This window comes from Helianthus annuus, chromosome 5 (assembly GCF_002127325.2).
Source record: "Helianthus annuus cultivar XRQ/B chromosome 5, HanXRQr2.0-SUNRISE, whole genome shotgun sequence".
Lineage (NCBI taxonomy): Eukaryota > Viridiplantae > Streptophyta > Magnoliopsida > Asterales > Asteraceae > Helianthus > Helianthus annuus.
This window is the reverse complement of record NC_035437.2, coordinates 120,665,108-120,678,403: the sequence shown is the minus strand read 5'-3', so window position 1 is coordinate 120,678,403 and position 13,296 is coordinate 120,665,108. Positions and strand designations below refer to the sequence as shown.

Below are 13,296 nucleotides of genomic sequence, written 5' to 3'. Positions count from 1 at the left end.
ATCTCCACATACTTGGTCAAACCAAGTTACCAATTCTAATTTATTAATACAATTCTAATTTATTAATCCTATTAAATAAACCAAATATAACAAAATGCTTTTAGCCTTCAAATATCTAGCATCCATGCAACAAGTGACATTTGAACATCAAGCTTATTCCATGCAAACAAATAACTCTTGACCCGTGACCCGCGACCCACGAACAAACCCGAGTAAACCCAACAGTGGGTGCCAACATGGATAGTATGTCTTACAACACGGTCCATTATTCCGATTCTGAATATTCGGAGGTGGACTATGATCTAACGGAGGAACAAAGACATATTATTCGCAGGGCTATTATAAAATCTAAGTGTGTGAAAGTGGAAGATACAAAAAATGTTAGAAAAATATATTTTTTAAATCGTATAAGCTAGATATATTACTCGTTATTATTATTATTATTATTATTATTATTATTATTATTATTATTATTATTATTATTATTCCTAAGTCAAGGCGGTTATAGCCGAATTATGTATCTGTATATATACATTATGTACTGCACAATTCGGAAATATCAATTCATTTTATGAACAAGAAAATTCTGTCGAAACCCTAATCATATTCAAGGATATCCTACATAGTGGTATCAGAGCACAGCGATCGAAATTCTTTATCAACAGAAACAACCGATATTCATACCAATTCAGACGCAATGAATCAAACGCAAGGGATTCAAACTCAAATCTCCAAACTTACTGGACAGAATTATTATCATTAGCACAATCAGATGAAAGTGTTACTCGAATCACAAGAACTATGGAGTATTGTTGAAGACGGATATCAAGAATTGGGAACCAATCCCACAGAAGATGCCACTGCAGTTTATCGAGACTCAATCAAGAAAGATAAGCGAGCACTGCACATATTATTTCAATCGGTAAATGAGATCGTCTTCGAAAGAATTGCCATGGCCAAATCATCAAAAGAGGCCTGGAGTATTCTGCACAAATCATATAGAGGAGAAAACCGGGTAAAAACTGTAAAACTTCAAACTCTTAGATGTGAATTTGATGCATTAAAAATGAGAGATGGGGAATCTGTTGAAGATTATTTCAATAGAATAACTCTTATAGTTAATCAATTAAGGATGAATGAAGAAAAAGTTAGTGAACAGCGAATTGTAGGAAAGGTTCTACGAAGTATGACTCGAAATTTTGAGTCTGTAGTGATCGCTGTAGAGGAAACAAAAAATTTAGAGGATGTTTCCACTGAAGAACTGATGGGAATTCTGCAATCCCGTGAATTACGAATGAAGCGATATGAAGATCCCCCAATCGAACATGCATTTCAAATTCAGAATGCAAATCAAGATAGATTTCGACAAACTCGAAATGATGTGGGAGGAAGAGGACGCGGCAGAAATAAAGGCCGATATTTAAGTTCCATTAGATGTTATAATTGCTAGAAACTTGGTCACACAGCCAAATTCTGTCAAAAGAAAGATGAAAACGGAAATACCGATAACATGTTAATTCATCAAGAAGATGAACCGGAAGAGAAGGAGGACACAATGTTTATGATTTTCAACATGGAAGAAACAGTTAAAGATGATTGTTGGTATTTAGATAGTGGCTGTAGTAATCACATGACAGGAAACAAAGGCCTGTTCATAAGATTGGATGAATCTTTAGAAAAGGAAGTAAGAACGGGTGATGACAAGAGACTAGAGGTGTTAGGCAGCGGAGAAGTCATGATTGCAATACGGGGACAAAGTAAAAAGGTACCAAATGTGTTCTACGTGAAAGGTTTGAAACACAATCTTTTGAGTGTGCGGCAACTCATACAAAAAAGGATATACAGTCAAGTTCGAAAAGGAACAATGCACAATCAAGGACACAAACAATGAAGTCATGGGTACCATAAGAATGACAAATAACAAGATGTTTCCACTCAACCCCGAAAGTGATCTAACGTTAGCCATGACCATGACAACGAAGGACGTTTCGACACTCTGGCACAAACGATTCGGACATGTGAATTTAGATACTTTGGTAGATATGTGAAACAAAGAACTAGTACTTGGGTTACTGAAAATTTCAAGAGATAATAGCATATGTGAAGGGTGTGTATCAGTAAACAAACAAGGAAAACTTTTCTGAATAAAACCAAGTGGCATGCAACTAAGCCACTACAACTTATTCACTCGGATATCTGTGGTCCGATGAGGACAGAATCCATTGGTGGTTGTAGATACTTCATCACTTTCATTGACGATTTTACAAGAAAGACTTGGGTTTATTTCCTTAAACTCAAATCCGAGGCCTTGAATTACTTTAAAGTATTCATGTGATAAAAACGTTAAGGACTGATCGTGGAGGAGAATATTATGGAAAATTGTTTCAAGATTTCTTGAAGGTGAATGGGATACATCATCAACTCACTAATAGTTACTCACCCCAACAAAATGGAGTAGCAGAGCGTAAAAACAGAACGTTAATGGAGTTAAGAAGAAGCATGATGAATATAAAGAAGTTGCCGAATAAGTACTGGGCAGAAGCAATAGCATGTACTGCCTACATTCTAAATCGAACGGTCACTAAGACTAGCCCGAATACAACTCCTTTTGAGCATGGAATGGAAGTAAACCGAACGTAGAACATTTTAAAGTCTTCGGTAGCGTAGCTTATGTTCATATACCCAAGCAACAGTGGAACAAATTGAATGAAAAAACTGAGAAAATGATCTTTGTTGGATACAATGAAAACATCAAAGGATATAAGCTGTATAATCCACTGAACAATAAGATCACAATAAGCCGAGATGTTACTTTCGATGAAAGTAAAATATGGGTCATAAATTCAGAGCCAACTGATGTTCCCTACATGATAATAGAGGATAAAGAGGAATATGCAGACCAAGATATCACGAACCCGGAGTCCTCGGATGATCACAACGTACCTGAACCTGTACAAAATGAAGATACAACAGGACCTGCAGACGTGAATGGACTTGCAGACGTGAATGCGGAAGCAACCTCTGGATCAGATATTCCTCAACAGTAGACTCAGTATCAGCATAATGACGAGACTTCTTCGACAGATTCTGGAAACGAAGTGATTAATACGAGAAGCATTAATAGTATTTACAGAGACTCAAGGGCTCTAACTGATGCTGAAGTATTACAAAAGTAAAATGAAAGCCAGGTGATTAATTTCGTTCTTTATGCTAATACTGATCCAACCACTTATGAGGAAGCTAGCAAGGATACGAAATGGATCGATGCCATGGACAAGGAAATGGAATCCATTTATAAAAATCAAACATGGGATCTAGTGGACCCTCCAAAAAACCAAAAGCCCATAGGAGTCAAGTGGATCTACAAGACAAAGTGTGATGAAAAGGGCAATATAGACAAATATAAAGCAAGATTGGTAGTAAAAGGGTACAAACAAAAGTTCGGAGTAGATTATCAAGAAGTATTTGCTCCGGTAATCAGATTTGAGACGGTACGTTTAGTATTGGCTCTCGCGGCGAAAAATGATTAGCATCTTCATCAAATGGATGTAAAAACTGCGTTTTTGAATGGAAAATTAATGGAACAAGTATATATAGAACAACCACAAGGATACATCAAACAAGGAGAAGAAACTAAGGTATGTCATCTCAAGCGAGCGTTATATGGTTTAAAACAGGCACCAAGGGTGTGGTATAGCAGGATAGATACATATTTTATGCAACATGAATTTAAAAAATGCACATATGAACATACCTTATACACTAAGGATGCCAAGGAAGGAAAGTTTGTGATATGTTTATACGTAGATGATTTGATTATAGCTAGCAGTTCTATGAAGCTAATTTCTGATTTCAAGGATGCAATGAAAAGGGAATTCGAGATGACAGATATGGGAAAATTGCATTACTTTCTCGGTATGGAAGTACTGTATGAGAATGGTAATATAATTCTATATCAAAGAAAATATTTGAGGAACCTACTTGAAAAACATAGAATGGCTCAATGCAATACAGTCTCAACTCCAATGGAATATGGCCTCAAATTATCTAAGGATGATCCGGAAGAGTTTATAGATGAAGGTGTATATAGAAGTCTTGTAGGTAGTCTAATGTATTTAACAAACACGAGGCCGGATATTATGTTTGCAGTAAGTAAAATAAGTAGATTCATGGAAAGTCCAAAGAGAAGCCACTGGGAAGCTGCTAAACGTATACTTAAATACATTAAAGGCACTCTGGATCAAGGTATCACGTACTCTAAAGGAGGAAAACAGAAGCTTCTAGGTTTTAGTGACAGTGATTATGCAGGAAACATAGATGATAGCAAAAGCACATCCGGATATATTTTTCACCTAGGATCAGGACCTATATCCTGGCAATCAAAGAAGCAAAAGGTTGTAGCTCTATCTTCAACGGAAGCAGAATATATGGCTCTAACCCTAGCTGGGTGTCAAGCAATATGGTTAAAAGGGATCCTAGATAAACTGCAAGAAAAGAATGATTATCCAATACCTATATACTGTGACAACAAGTCTACTATCTGTCTAGCTAGAGATCCTGTATATCATGGAAAGAGCAAGCACATACGGGTCAAGTACCACTTCCAACACAGTGCAGGAATGGAGTTTGGAAACTCAAGGTGTCATTCAACAACCTTGTGAAGACATCATAGCAAAGTGGAAGATTAAAGTAGATTTCATGAGTTGGTTCCTTGTTGACTTCATTCTTGTCCCAAACGAGCACACAAACGAGTGGCGTCCTCCGTGGTGCCTCGTCTCAACGCCTTAGATTGCAACTATGCGGACCGAGTGGCGGCCGCCGTGGCCTATTACCGAGCCTTCTCTGATTGCATCCTTGAGGACAAGGATTTTTCAAGCAGTGGGGAATGATGTGTGCCACATCTACCATCTCCAAGACCCACATCCAACTTTATTCACATGCATATTACCATTTTACTTATTTCTTAATTAGTTATTTTATAGTGGAGTATTGGGTAGTTTTGTAGTTTATTTCCGTCAGTTGTTTCCTAAGGCTATAAAGCCATATGCATTTGTTTCTAAAAGATTATGAATGAAAAATGTGAATTGAGTCTCTTCTAAAAATCTTCAAGTTCTTTCAAGCTTCTTATCTATTTTTATTTGGATCAATTGGTTAACGATTTGGTTCGTAACATGCTGATGTTCGGTTCTTTTTCATTATTATTGTTTGGCATTTTGAAGTGTCTTTTGCCCAGTCTCTCAGCCGATTCAGGTGGTGGGGTTCTTATTTTTGTGGAGCTGATCCTGTTCGATTCTGCTTCAGCCATTAAGCTCGCAAATAGCCAGTTCACAGCAGGTGGTTTTGTTCTTTTTTGGGACCGAACAGGAGATTATGTTGCTTGGTTTAATCGGATGATGGTGGATCCATTTTATGATTTTGGCTGCATTTTTGGTCCAGGCCCAGCGAGATACAGAAGCCCAGTTGGGGTTAAAAGCCCAAGTATAATTTTCTGGAAGTGGGTTAATTTCATTTGCTTAAAGTGGAGTGGAAGCCCAGATTTTGTGTTTTGCTCGCTGGCCCAGTCGCTGCTCTTGTTGCTGAAGTATTGTGAAGGCTCTTTTTCAAGGGTGTGTGGCTATCTAGTTTTAGTTCGGTAGTTTCGGTTACTTTCCAAACTAGGCTTTGTTGTATAAGTTAGCTTAGTTAGTTTTATATCCGTGGCTCTTTATAGAGGTTCCCGAAGCTTGTTTCAGTGTGTCCTCTTTTAGGAGTTTCGGGGGTATGCCCCCTAAAACCTGTAATACATCTTTTTGGAATATATTTACCGAGCAGGTGCTCATTTATCCAAAAATTTTTTTGGCTATATTAGTCGTAATCTTCAACCCTCAAAAGTTGATGATAGGACAGGCGGGGTGGAGCCGTGATATATGTTTATCACGCGTGGAAGAATGGAACACACCACCGCCACTTGATTTTTTCACAGAAAAATGTGATAATGCGTGGAATATATCACACGTGGAGAATGAAAGATTGTGAGGGAATGTGAGGGTTTATTGTTGGGTGCTGTGAGTGATGGGCATTTCCACTAAAAAGGTTGTGAGTAATGGAATAATAGTTGATGACATGACGAAATTTGATTGGATGTTGTGAATGATGGAATTTGTACCACCCCTACACCCCTTATTCAACGCCTTGAGGAACATGTATGTTTCTCTTACTTGTTTGAAACGAACGAGCCCAAATCTACATCCCACGAACCCCTTGTGCTAGGAATGAAAACATTTGTCACTCGACCTATCTCCCAACTTCCCACCAGATTTCCTTGGCTGTCACCTCCTCTGAAAGATTGTTGATGAAGAACATAGTGATAGAACCCTCCATCTTCACTAAACTCAAATTTGAGGTGGAAACATTTTTCTTGCAATTAAACTAAAATAGTCTTTGTAATTAAATTAGTGTTTAGATTTATGCGATTTGGGGATGAAACAGATATGAGAAGAAGAAGAAGAATTAGAGAAAAAGAAGATGAGGAGATTTCTTTTATTTTATTTTCTATATTTTTATTGGTGATGGGATACTATGTCTTTTTTGTGGAATATTATGTCTTTTCGGTGTAATAGTTAAATGTTTTATTTTATTTTATTTTTATTTAGTTAAATGTTTTATACATTTTAAATTAAAATGATTAATTTATTATTTTATTAAAAAAGAAGAGGGTTGTTTATTTAATTAATTGTTTTATATATTTAAAGTTAAAATGATATATTTATATTTGTAATAATAAAAGGCAACCAGTCTAAGTGACGTCATTGCAAGTGATATGACGAAAAAAGATTGGTGCAAAAGATTGGTACAACTTAGGGTAGATGGGTTAAGCACCCCTCCTGTAAGGGTGCACGGGGCACCTTCGGTGACTCCATGCGGTGACTTCATTTGCCGTGCGGGTATACCGCCACCATCCAAACTTTACTGTGCGGGGACTTCATAGCTCGGTGTGTGCTTACCGATTGAGAGAGAGGAGAGAGAGAGGGGGTGATTGGTTGTTAATGTGGGTCCACCCTTTTTCCACCAATCATATTTTTTTCTTCTTTTTTTATAAAAAAAATAATTGTGTGAGTGGAGTGATGCCAACGTTTGAATGCAAAATGGAGACTTAAGAAGGGAGTTGACATGGCGCATGCTAATTGGGTGTGTGTAAGAGATGTCACTCCCCCCTTAGAGCATCTCCAATAAGGCACTATTTAGTTGTTTTTAGGGAGAGAGAAGGTGATATGGAGGAGAGAGGGTGTGAGGTGGAGGAGAGAGGATGTGAAGATGTTTGTGAGGAAAATGAGAAAAAATGGATGAGTGTGAGTTATGTGAGTGTAGTGAGGAGAGAGGAGAGAGAAGAGAGGAGAGAGAGAAAAAAATGTGTTTGTGAAAAGGGCAAGTGAGAGAAAGAATATGATTGGTTGGGCATGTGCCAACTAGACATCCTAAAGAATGAGAAAAAATGCCCCTTATTGGAGATGCTCTTAGAGTAGGGCCCCCCACACCCTAATAAAGAATAACCTTTATATACAATCTAAAAAGATTTACCTACAACCTAAAAAGCTGTATATGTAGAATGTAGAGCACAACCTAAACCCAAACCCACTTGCACAAAATCTACCAACATCAAATAAATTCTACTAAAACCCAACCTATAAGATAAAAGTCTACTTAAACAAAAATCATACTTTATTACTTTTTTGAACGTCTAACTTAAGCAACGCTGGGTACTCCGTATGCGGCACCCATTGGTCGAAAGGTAGCCCCATGGTAGCCCAACCTGCACGAACGGAGCCCCTAGCCCACCAAGCCACCAGTTCCGGGGAAAATCGGACCCTTCACCCGCCCTAGGGCACGACAATGAAGAACCGGTAAAACCCGGAAAGATCAGGAATCGAACTCAAGACCAAAGCCAGGAGTCTTCCCTCATTTCCATAACCACTGAGCTATAAGCCCTCATTTCCATACTTTATTACTAATCAACAAATTGAAGGCTAATCAACATCCAATGGTCCGATTTTTCTAATTTGAAAAAGCTGAAGGTCAACTTCAATTTAAGGGGCTTGTTCCTAGTCTACAAGTTTATCGGTCAATTGTCTCTGATTTAAAAAAAAAAATATCTAGTTTAAGCTCAATTGTAGAAGACAAATGTAAATAAACACAAAGGAACCTCTAATAACTTACTTGCATTTCAGCTAATTCCTCAGTTTCCTGTAACACCAAACAGTGTATATTGATTAATTTTAGAATAGAGAAATGATATTTGTATATTTTTTACAAACCTGAACTTACTCGCAATTTCAATGCTTTCTCAAGTTCCTGTAACACCAAATCCATTGAAGGTCGTTGTTCCCGCACATCCTGCAAGCATTGAAACGCAATCTCCAAAAAGACTTTCATGGAATCTGACTTCATGTGGTACTTCAGATAACGATCCATAATTAGATCTAGTTTTTCTTCTTTGTAGTAGCGCAGGGCCAATGGGGTAAGAAATCGTTCTTCTTTATTAACATTGTTTGCATTTATGATGCACAGCCTCCCACATAGGACTTCAATCAATACGACCCCAAATGAATAAATATCCGACTCTTTGGTGAGGATCCCTGTATTGAAATATGCTGGATCCCAATAACCCGGTGTTCCACAGGCATTAGTAATAAGATATGTGTCGTCCTCATTTGTCCGACCAATTTTGGAAAGCCCAAAATCGGCAATCATAGCTTTCCAGTTGTGATCGATGAGAATGTTTGCACTTTTAATATCCCTGTGAATAACTCGCTCATGTTCTGCAACATGGTTATGGAGATGATCCAAACCCCTGGCTGCATCAACGCATATATTAATTCGTTGCTTCCATGTAAGTGGACACCATGGTTTAGTTGGTTTTAGGTAACTATCGAGGCTTCCACGCTCTGCGTACTCATAGATAAGATACTTTTCATTCTGTTCTTCTGAGAAACCGACAAGGGAAACAAGGTTTTGATGTTTATAACGAGAGAGCATTCGGATCTCCGTTAAAAACTCTTTAAGCCCTTGTCTAGAAAGGTTATCAAGTTTCTTTACAGCCACAGGAGTAAGTTCCCCAGAGAGTGAGACTTGTCCTCTATAAACAGAGCCAAAGCCACCCCTTCCAATGAGGGTTGAGAAGTTTCCAGTGGCTTTTTCAATATCTTGAAATGGTATTCTGAGGTGATCTGACTCTTTAATTATCGCCATTTTTGTTGGAATAAATATACGAGATCGTCAAAAGAAGCAGCAAGAAACTCAAACCTGAAACCCCGTCGCCTCGGATTTTCTACACAAAGAACAGCCTACTTCCATACACATGGGCAATCTAGAAAAAGTACCGGAAATACAAGATGTGTGTTGTAAGAGGACTCTTCAGGAGAGAGTACACCTTGTAGTTTTTATATATATAATATGACTGTATCATATAAGTATTATAACAATTCCGGATCCAGTGGATCATTTGACCAATATCACATGGACATATTTGTCCATGAAAGGTGTGAATAATATCAGGCTCTCACAGTGTTGTTTGATTTTATAATGTCCTTTTACACCTAGAGGGGCCACTTTAATGGCGTATATGTGATTAAATAGATTAAAGAAATTAAAAACAGTTGTCAAGACAGTAGGTCTAGTAATTTATATGTCTCCCATTATATTTTAATTGTTTGTGTATTAAATTAAATTAAACTATTATATATAGTGGAACAAGTTGTTTCTATAAATAGTTATTAGTATTCAATGTTTTATTGTAAAGAATTGATTCGGTAGAGAAAGAGTTGACTCTGAAGCGGATAAATATGCATTACATGCTTAAGTAGGTATTATTATAATGAAAGGCTGAATTACGTCATGTAATCTGCAAAAAATGTGTGCTAAAGCACTGCAATGTTGCAATTTCTTATAACTCTAGACTAATGCAACATAATACCTGCCTATTATGGTGGATTGGAAATGCACACATGGAAATTTCGACCCATTTCTTGCGAAATGCGAAATGGGTCGATCTGGGTCATCTTTTACGTGACAACTCGCGTTTCACCTCCTATTGTTTTCCTGTTCGTCTTACTGTAAGTTGTATCTATGCATGATTAATAATAATATAAAAAGGGTGATATTAATATAAAGTGATTAAGTGTTTGAATATTTGGATTTGCAACTTAAAATGTATGTGTGAATAAATACTAAGGGCTGTTTGATAGCCTCTTAATGACCATTCAATGCCACCTCTTAATGGTTTAAAACCTCTGAATATATAAGAGGTAACCTCAAGTCTGAATGGTTAAGAGGTAACCTCTGAATGGTAAATCATCACATGTCACATTCTTCTACCTTTTCATTGGTAAAATTCTTAATGGTTCCATTAAGAGGTAGCCTTTTAATGACCATTTAGAGGCTACCAAACAGCCCCTAAAAAGGGCTATTGTTATAATTAATATTTTAATCCAGCCGCACATCCTTAACCAAGTCGCACACCTGTGTTGTGGGCCTCTTGCTTAATGGGCCAGGTCCCTGATTGAGCGCACACCTTCACAGCAACCGAACTTTCAACCAATTTACACAACGCATATATAAAATATCCCCACATAAACACCTTCAAAGTCATCGCTTCTACATGTTCTTCATCTCTTCTTATTTTTCTCTAATTGATTCACCTTTTCCCCAATTTCAGAGTCAACGACTTTATCAAGAACCGATCTATCCATCAATCGATCAATTATGTTCATTGGGGCCTATCTGAATTCACTGATTTTGCTTTAATTTTAAATTCTGGTTAAAGGTGTCATCTTTGTTAGAGCTCTAAATACTTCATGTCGGTTTTAGAAATTTGTCGACGAGTGATGACATGGAAGCAAACATTCCTCTTTTAACTTAACTTTCTCTCCCTAAAAGGCCTCTATGGTCGACTTCCCTTCTGCCTCCAAACATTCTCAGGCACTATCATCACCCAAATGGATCCATTTTACATAGTTTAGTCTAATTTTTTTTTGATGTTTTAGCGAAATATTAATTACTTGTAGAAGGGTTTTGAGAAGACAATTGAAGAACTGAAAAGAATGAACACAACGGCACATCTATGGTTGTCTAAGATAGACCCTAAACACTGGTCCAGATCACATTTCTCAGGTCAGTACCTGTTTTCTTAGTATAATTGTCCTTATATGTGAAAACTCAGTTAAATTATTCAGTATTGCTTTGTTTGTAGGAAGGGGAAAATCTGATGTATTTCTCAATAACATGTGTGAGGTGTTTAACTCTAAAATCCTTGATGGAAGAGATAAACCAATCATCACAATCTTAGAATACATCAGGGAGTACTGCATGAGGAGAATAGTCAATGTATTGTAAGTTATTGACAAGACTGATGGGCCTCTCACACCATTTGTTATAGAACTATTTGATGAGATCAAGAAAAATGCTACAGGTTGCAGGGTTAGCTGGAATGGAGGGGATAAGTATGGTGTTGCAGGACCAGGGTAGTGGAAATGTGTGGTAGACATGGCACATAAAACCTACACATGCAGGAGATGGGAGATCACTGGAATTCCATGTTCCCATGTTGTTGCTACCATATGGAATATGAAAAGTTATGGTTAGAAAGTTCGGATTCCAGAGTCCTAGGTGCATCCAGTATACCATCTTGATACATGAAAACAAGTTTACTCCTTCAAAGTGTTTCCCATCAATGGCATGTGTCTTTGGATCAAATCACAGGTTCCCACTAAAATCACAGCACCAAAATATCACAAGCCAGTTGGCAGACCAAAAAAGAAAAGAAAGATATTAGTGGTTGAGAAAGAGGATGTGTAGAGGGTAGGCATGTTATCCCAGAAAAATATGCAAGGATCTTGTGGTAGGTGTAAAGGAAAAGGCCACAACAACAGCTGGACCTTTACAGGTGTGCCACCTGATCAACAAAAGAAGGGTGTGAAGACAAAACAGTGAAAAAAAGTGGTGAGGATAAAAATGTCCAAAAGGTGAAGGTTGAAAAGAAGTAGGGTAGGGGAAAAAAGAAGGCCTGGTCTGTTGTTTTATTTATGTTTGTTGGGCTATTTCAAGGTTTTTGGGATTTGGTACTGATGTTTAATATGTAATGTTTTGAACATATGTAATGGTAGTTAGGTTTGGATATGATGAGTCTATGTTTTGTTTGAATGCAGTGAATCAAATTTCAATCACCAATAATGTCAGAAATAAGAAATACATCAACACGTGTATACACATTAAAGCAACCGAACTTTCAACCAATTTACACAACGCATATATAAAATATCCCCACATAAACACCTTCAAAGTCATCACTTCTATATGGTCTTTGTCTCTTCTTATTTTTCTCTAATTGATTCACCTTTTCCCCAATTTCAGAGTCAATGACTTTATCAAGAACCGATCTATCCATCAATCGATCAACTATGTTCATTGGGGCCTATCTGAATTCACTGATTTTGCTTTAATTTTAAATTCTGGTTAAAGGTGTCATCTTTGTTAGAGCTGTAAATACTTCATGTCGGTTTTAGAAATTTGTCAACTTGAATGATGACATGGAAGCAAACATTCCTCGTTTAAATTAACTTTCTCTCCCTAAAAGGCCTCTATGGTCGACTTCCCTTCTACCTCCAAACATTCTCAGGCACTATCATCACCCAAATGGATCCATTTTACATAGTTTAATCTTTTTTTTTATGTTTTAGCGAAATATTAATTACTTGTAGAAGGGTTTTGATTTTTGAAAGTGCTTTGGATTTGCAATCCAAATTTGGTGGTGGCAGCGACACACAGGGAGGACTACGCCTTCTTGTAGGGTGACATGTGGAGTTGTGGCGGCGATAGTGGTAACCGGTGGTTGGATATTTTCCGGTGGTGGTTATGGGGAGAAAGAGGGGGTTAGGGGCGGGTGTGTGTGGCTTTTATAATAAAAGAATAATAAAGGGTAAAATGACTTTTCACTCACTTTTTAACAGCTACACTGATGGTGAGATGACAGAATAACACGAAACGTAGCGAAAAACAAATGATAAGGACTCAAATGTCCAACATCTTAAAATAAGGACGCAAGTTTATCCTCACACCAAACCACAAGTACGTAAATTATAGTTTACTTGATTTAGAAATTTACCAAGCAAACGACATATAATATTTTAGAGTTAAATGACTGGTAGTCACAGCCCCCGACCCCACCCTGGGAGCGGGAGTTGTGAGCCAGTCAAGTGTTACCGGTGTTTATTAATTACGCAACAGAAAATTTTTCATCAGGATCGTAGTTAGAAAATGATTTCA

The 13,296-nt window shown here is 37.4% G+C and overlaps 1 protein-coding gene across 1 annotated transcript in view; it reads right to left on the bottom strand.

Moving 5' to 3' along the window:
- LOC110940982 overlaps positions 1 to 9,452 on the bottom strand; it is a 51,836-nt gene extending 42,384 nt beyond the window's left edge. Inside the window, exons 1-2 of the mRNA XM_035990167.1 lie at positions 8,302 to 9,452; positions 8,194 to 8,220 (exon numbers count right to left, since the gene is read on the bottom strand). Coding sequence (XP_035846060.1) covers positions 8,194 to 8,220; positions 8,302 to 9,225 — 951 coding nt within the window. The 5' untranslated portion in view covers positions 9,226 to 9,452. The remainder of the gene's footprint in view (positions 1 to 8,193; positions 8,221 to 8,301) is intronic.
- Positions 9,453 to 13,296: the final 3,844 nt, after the last annotated feature.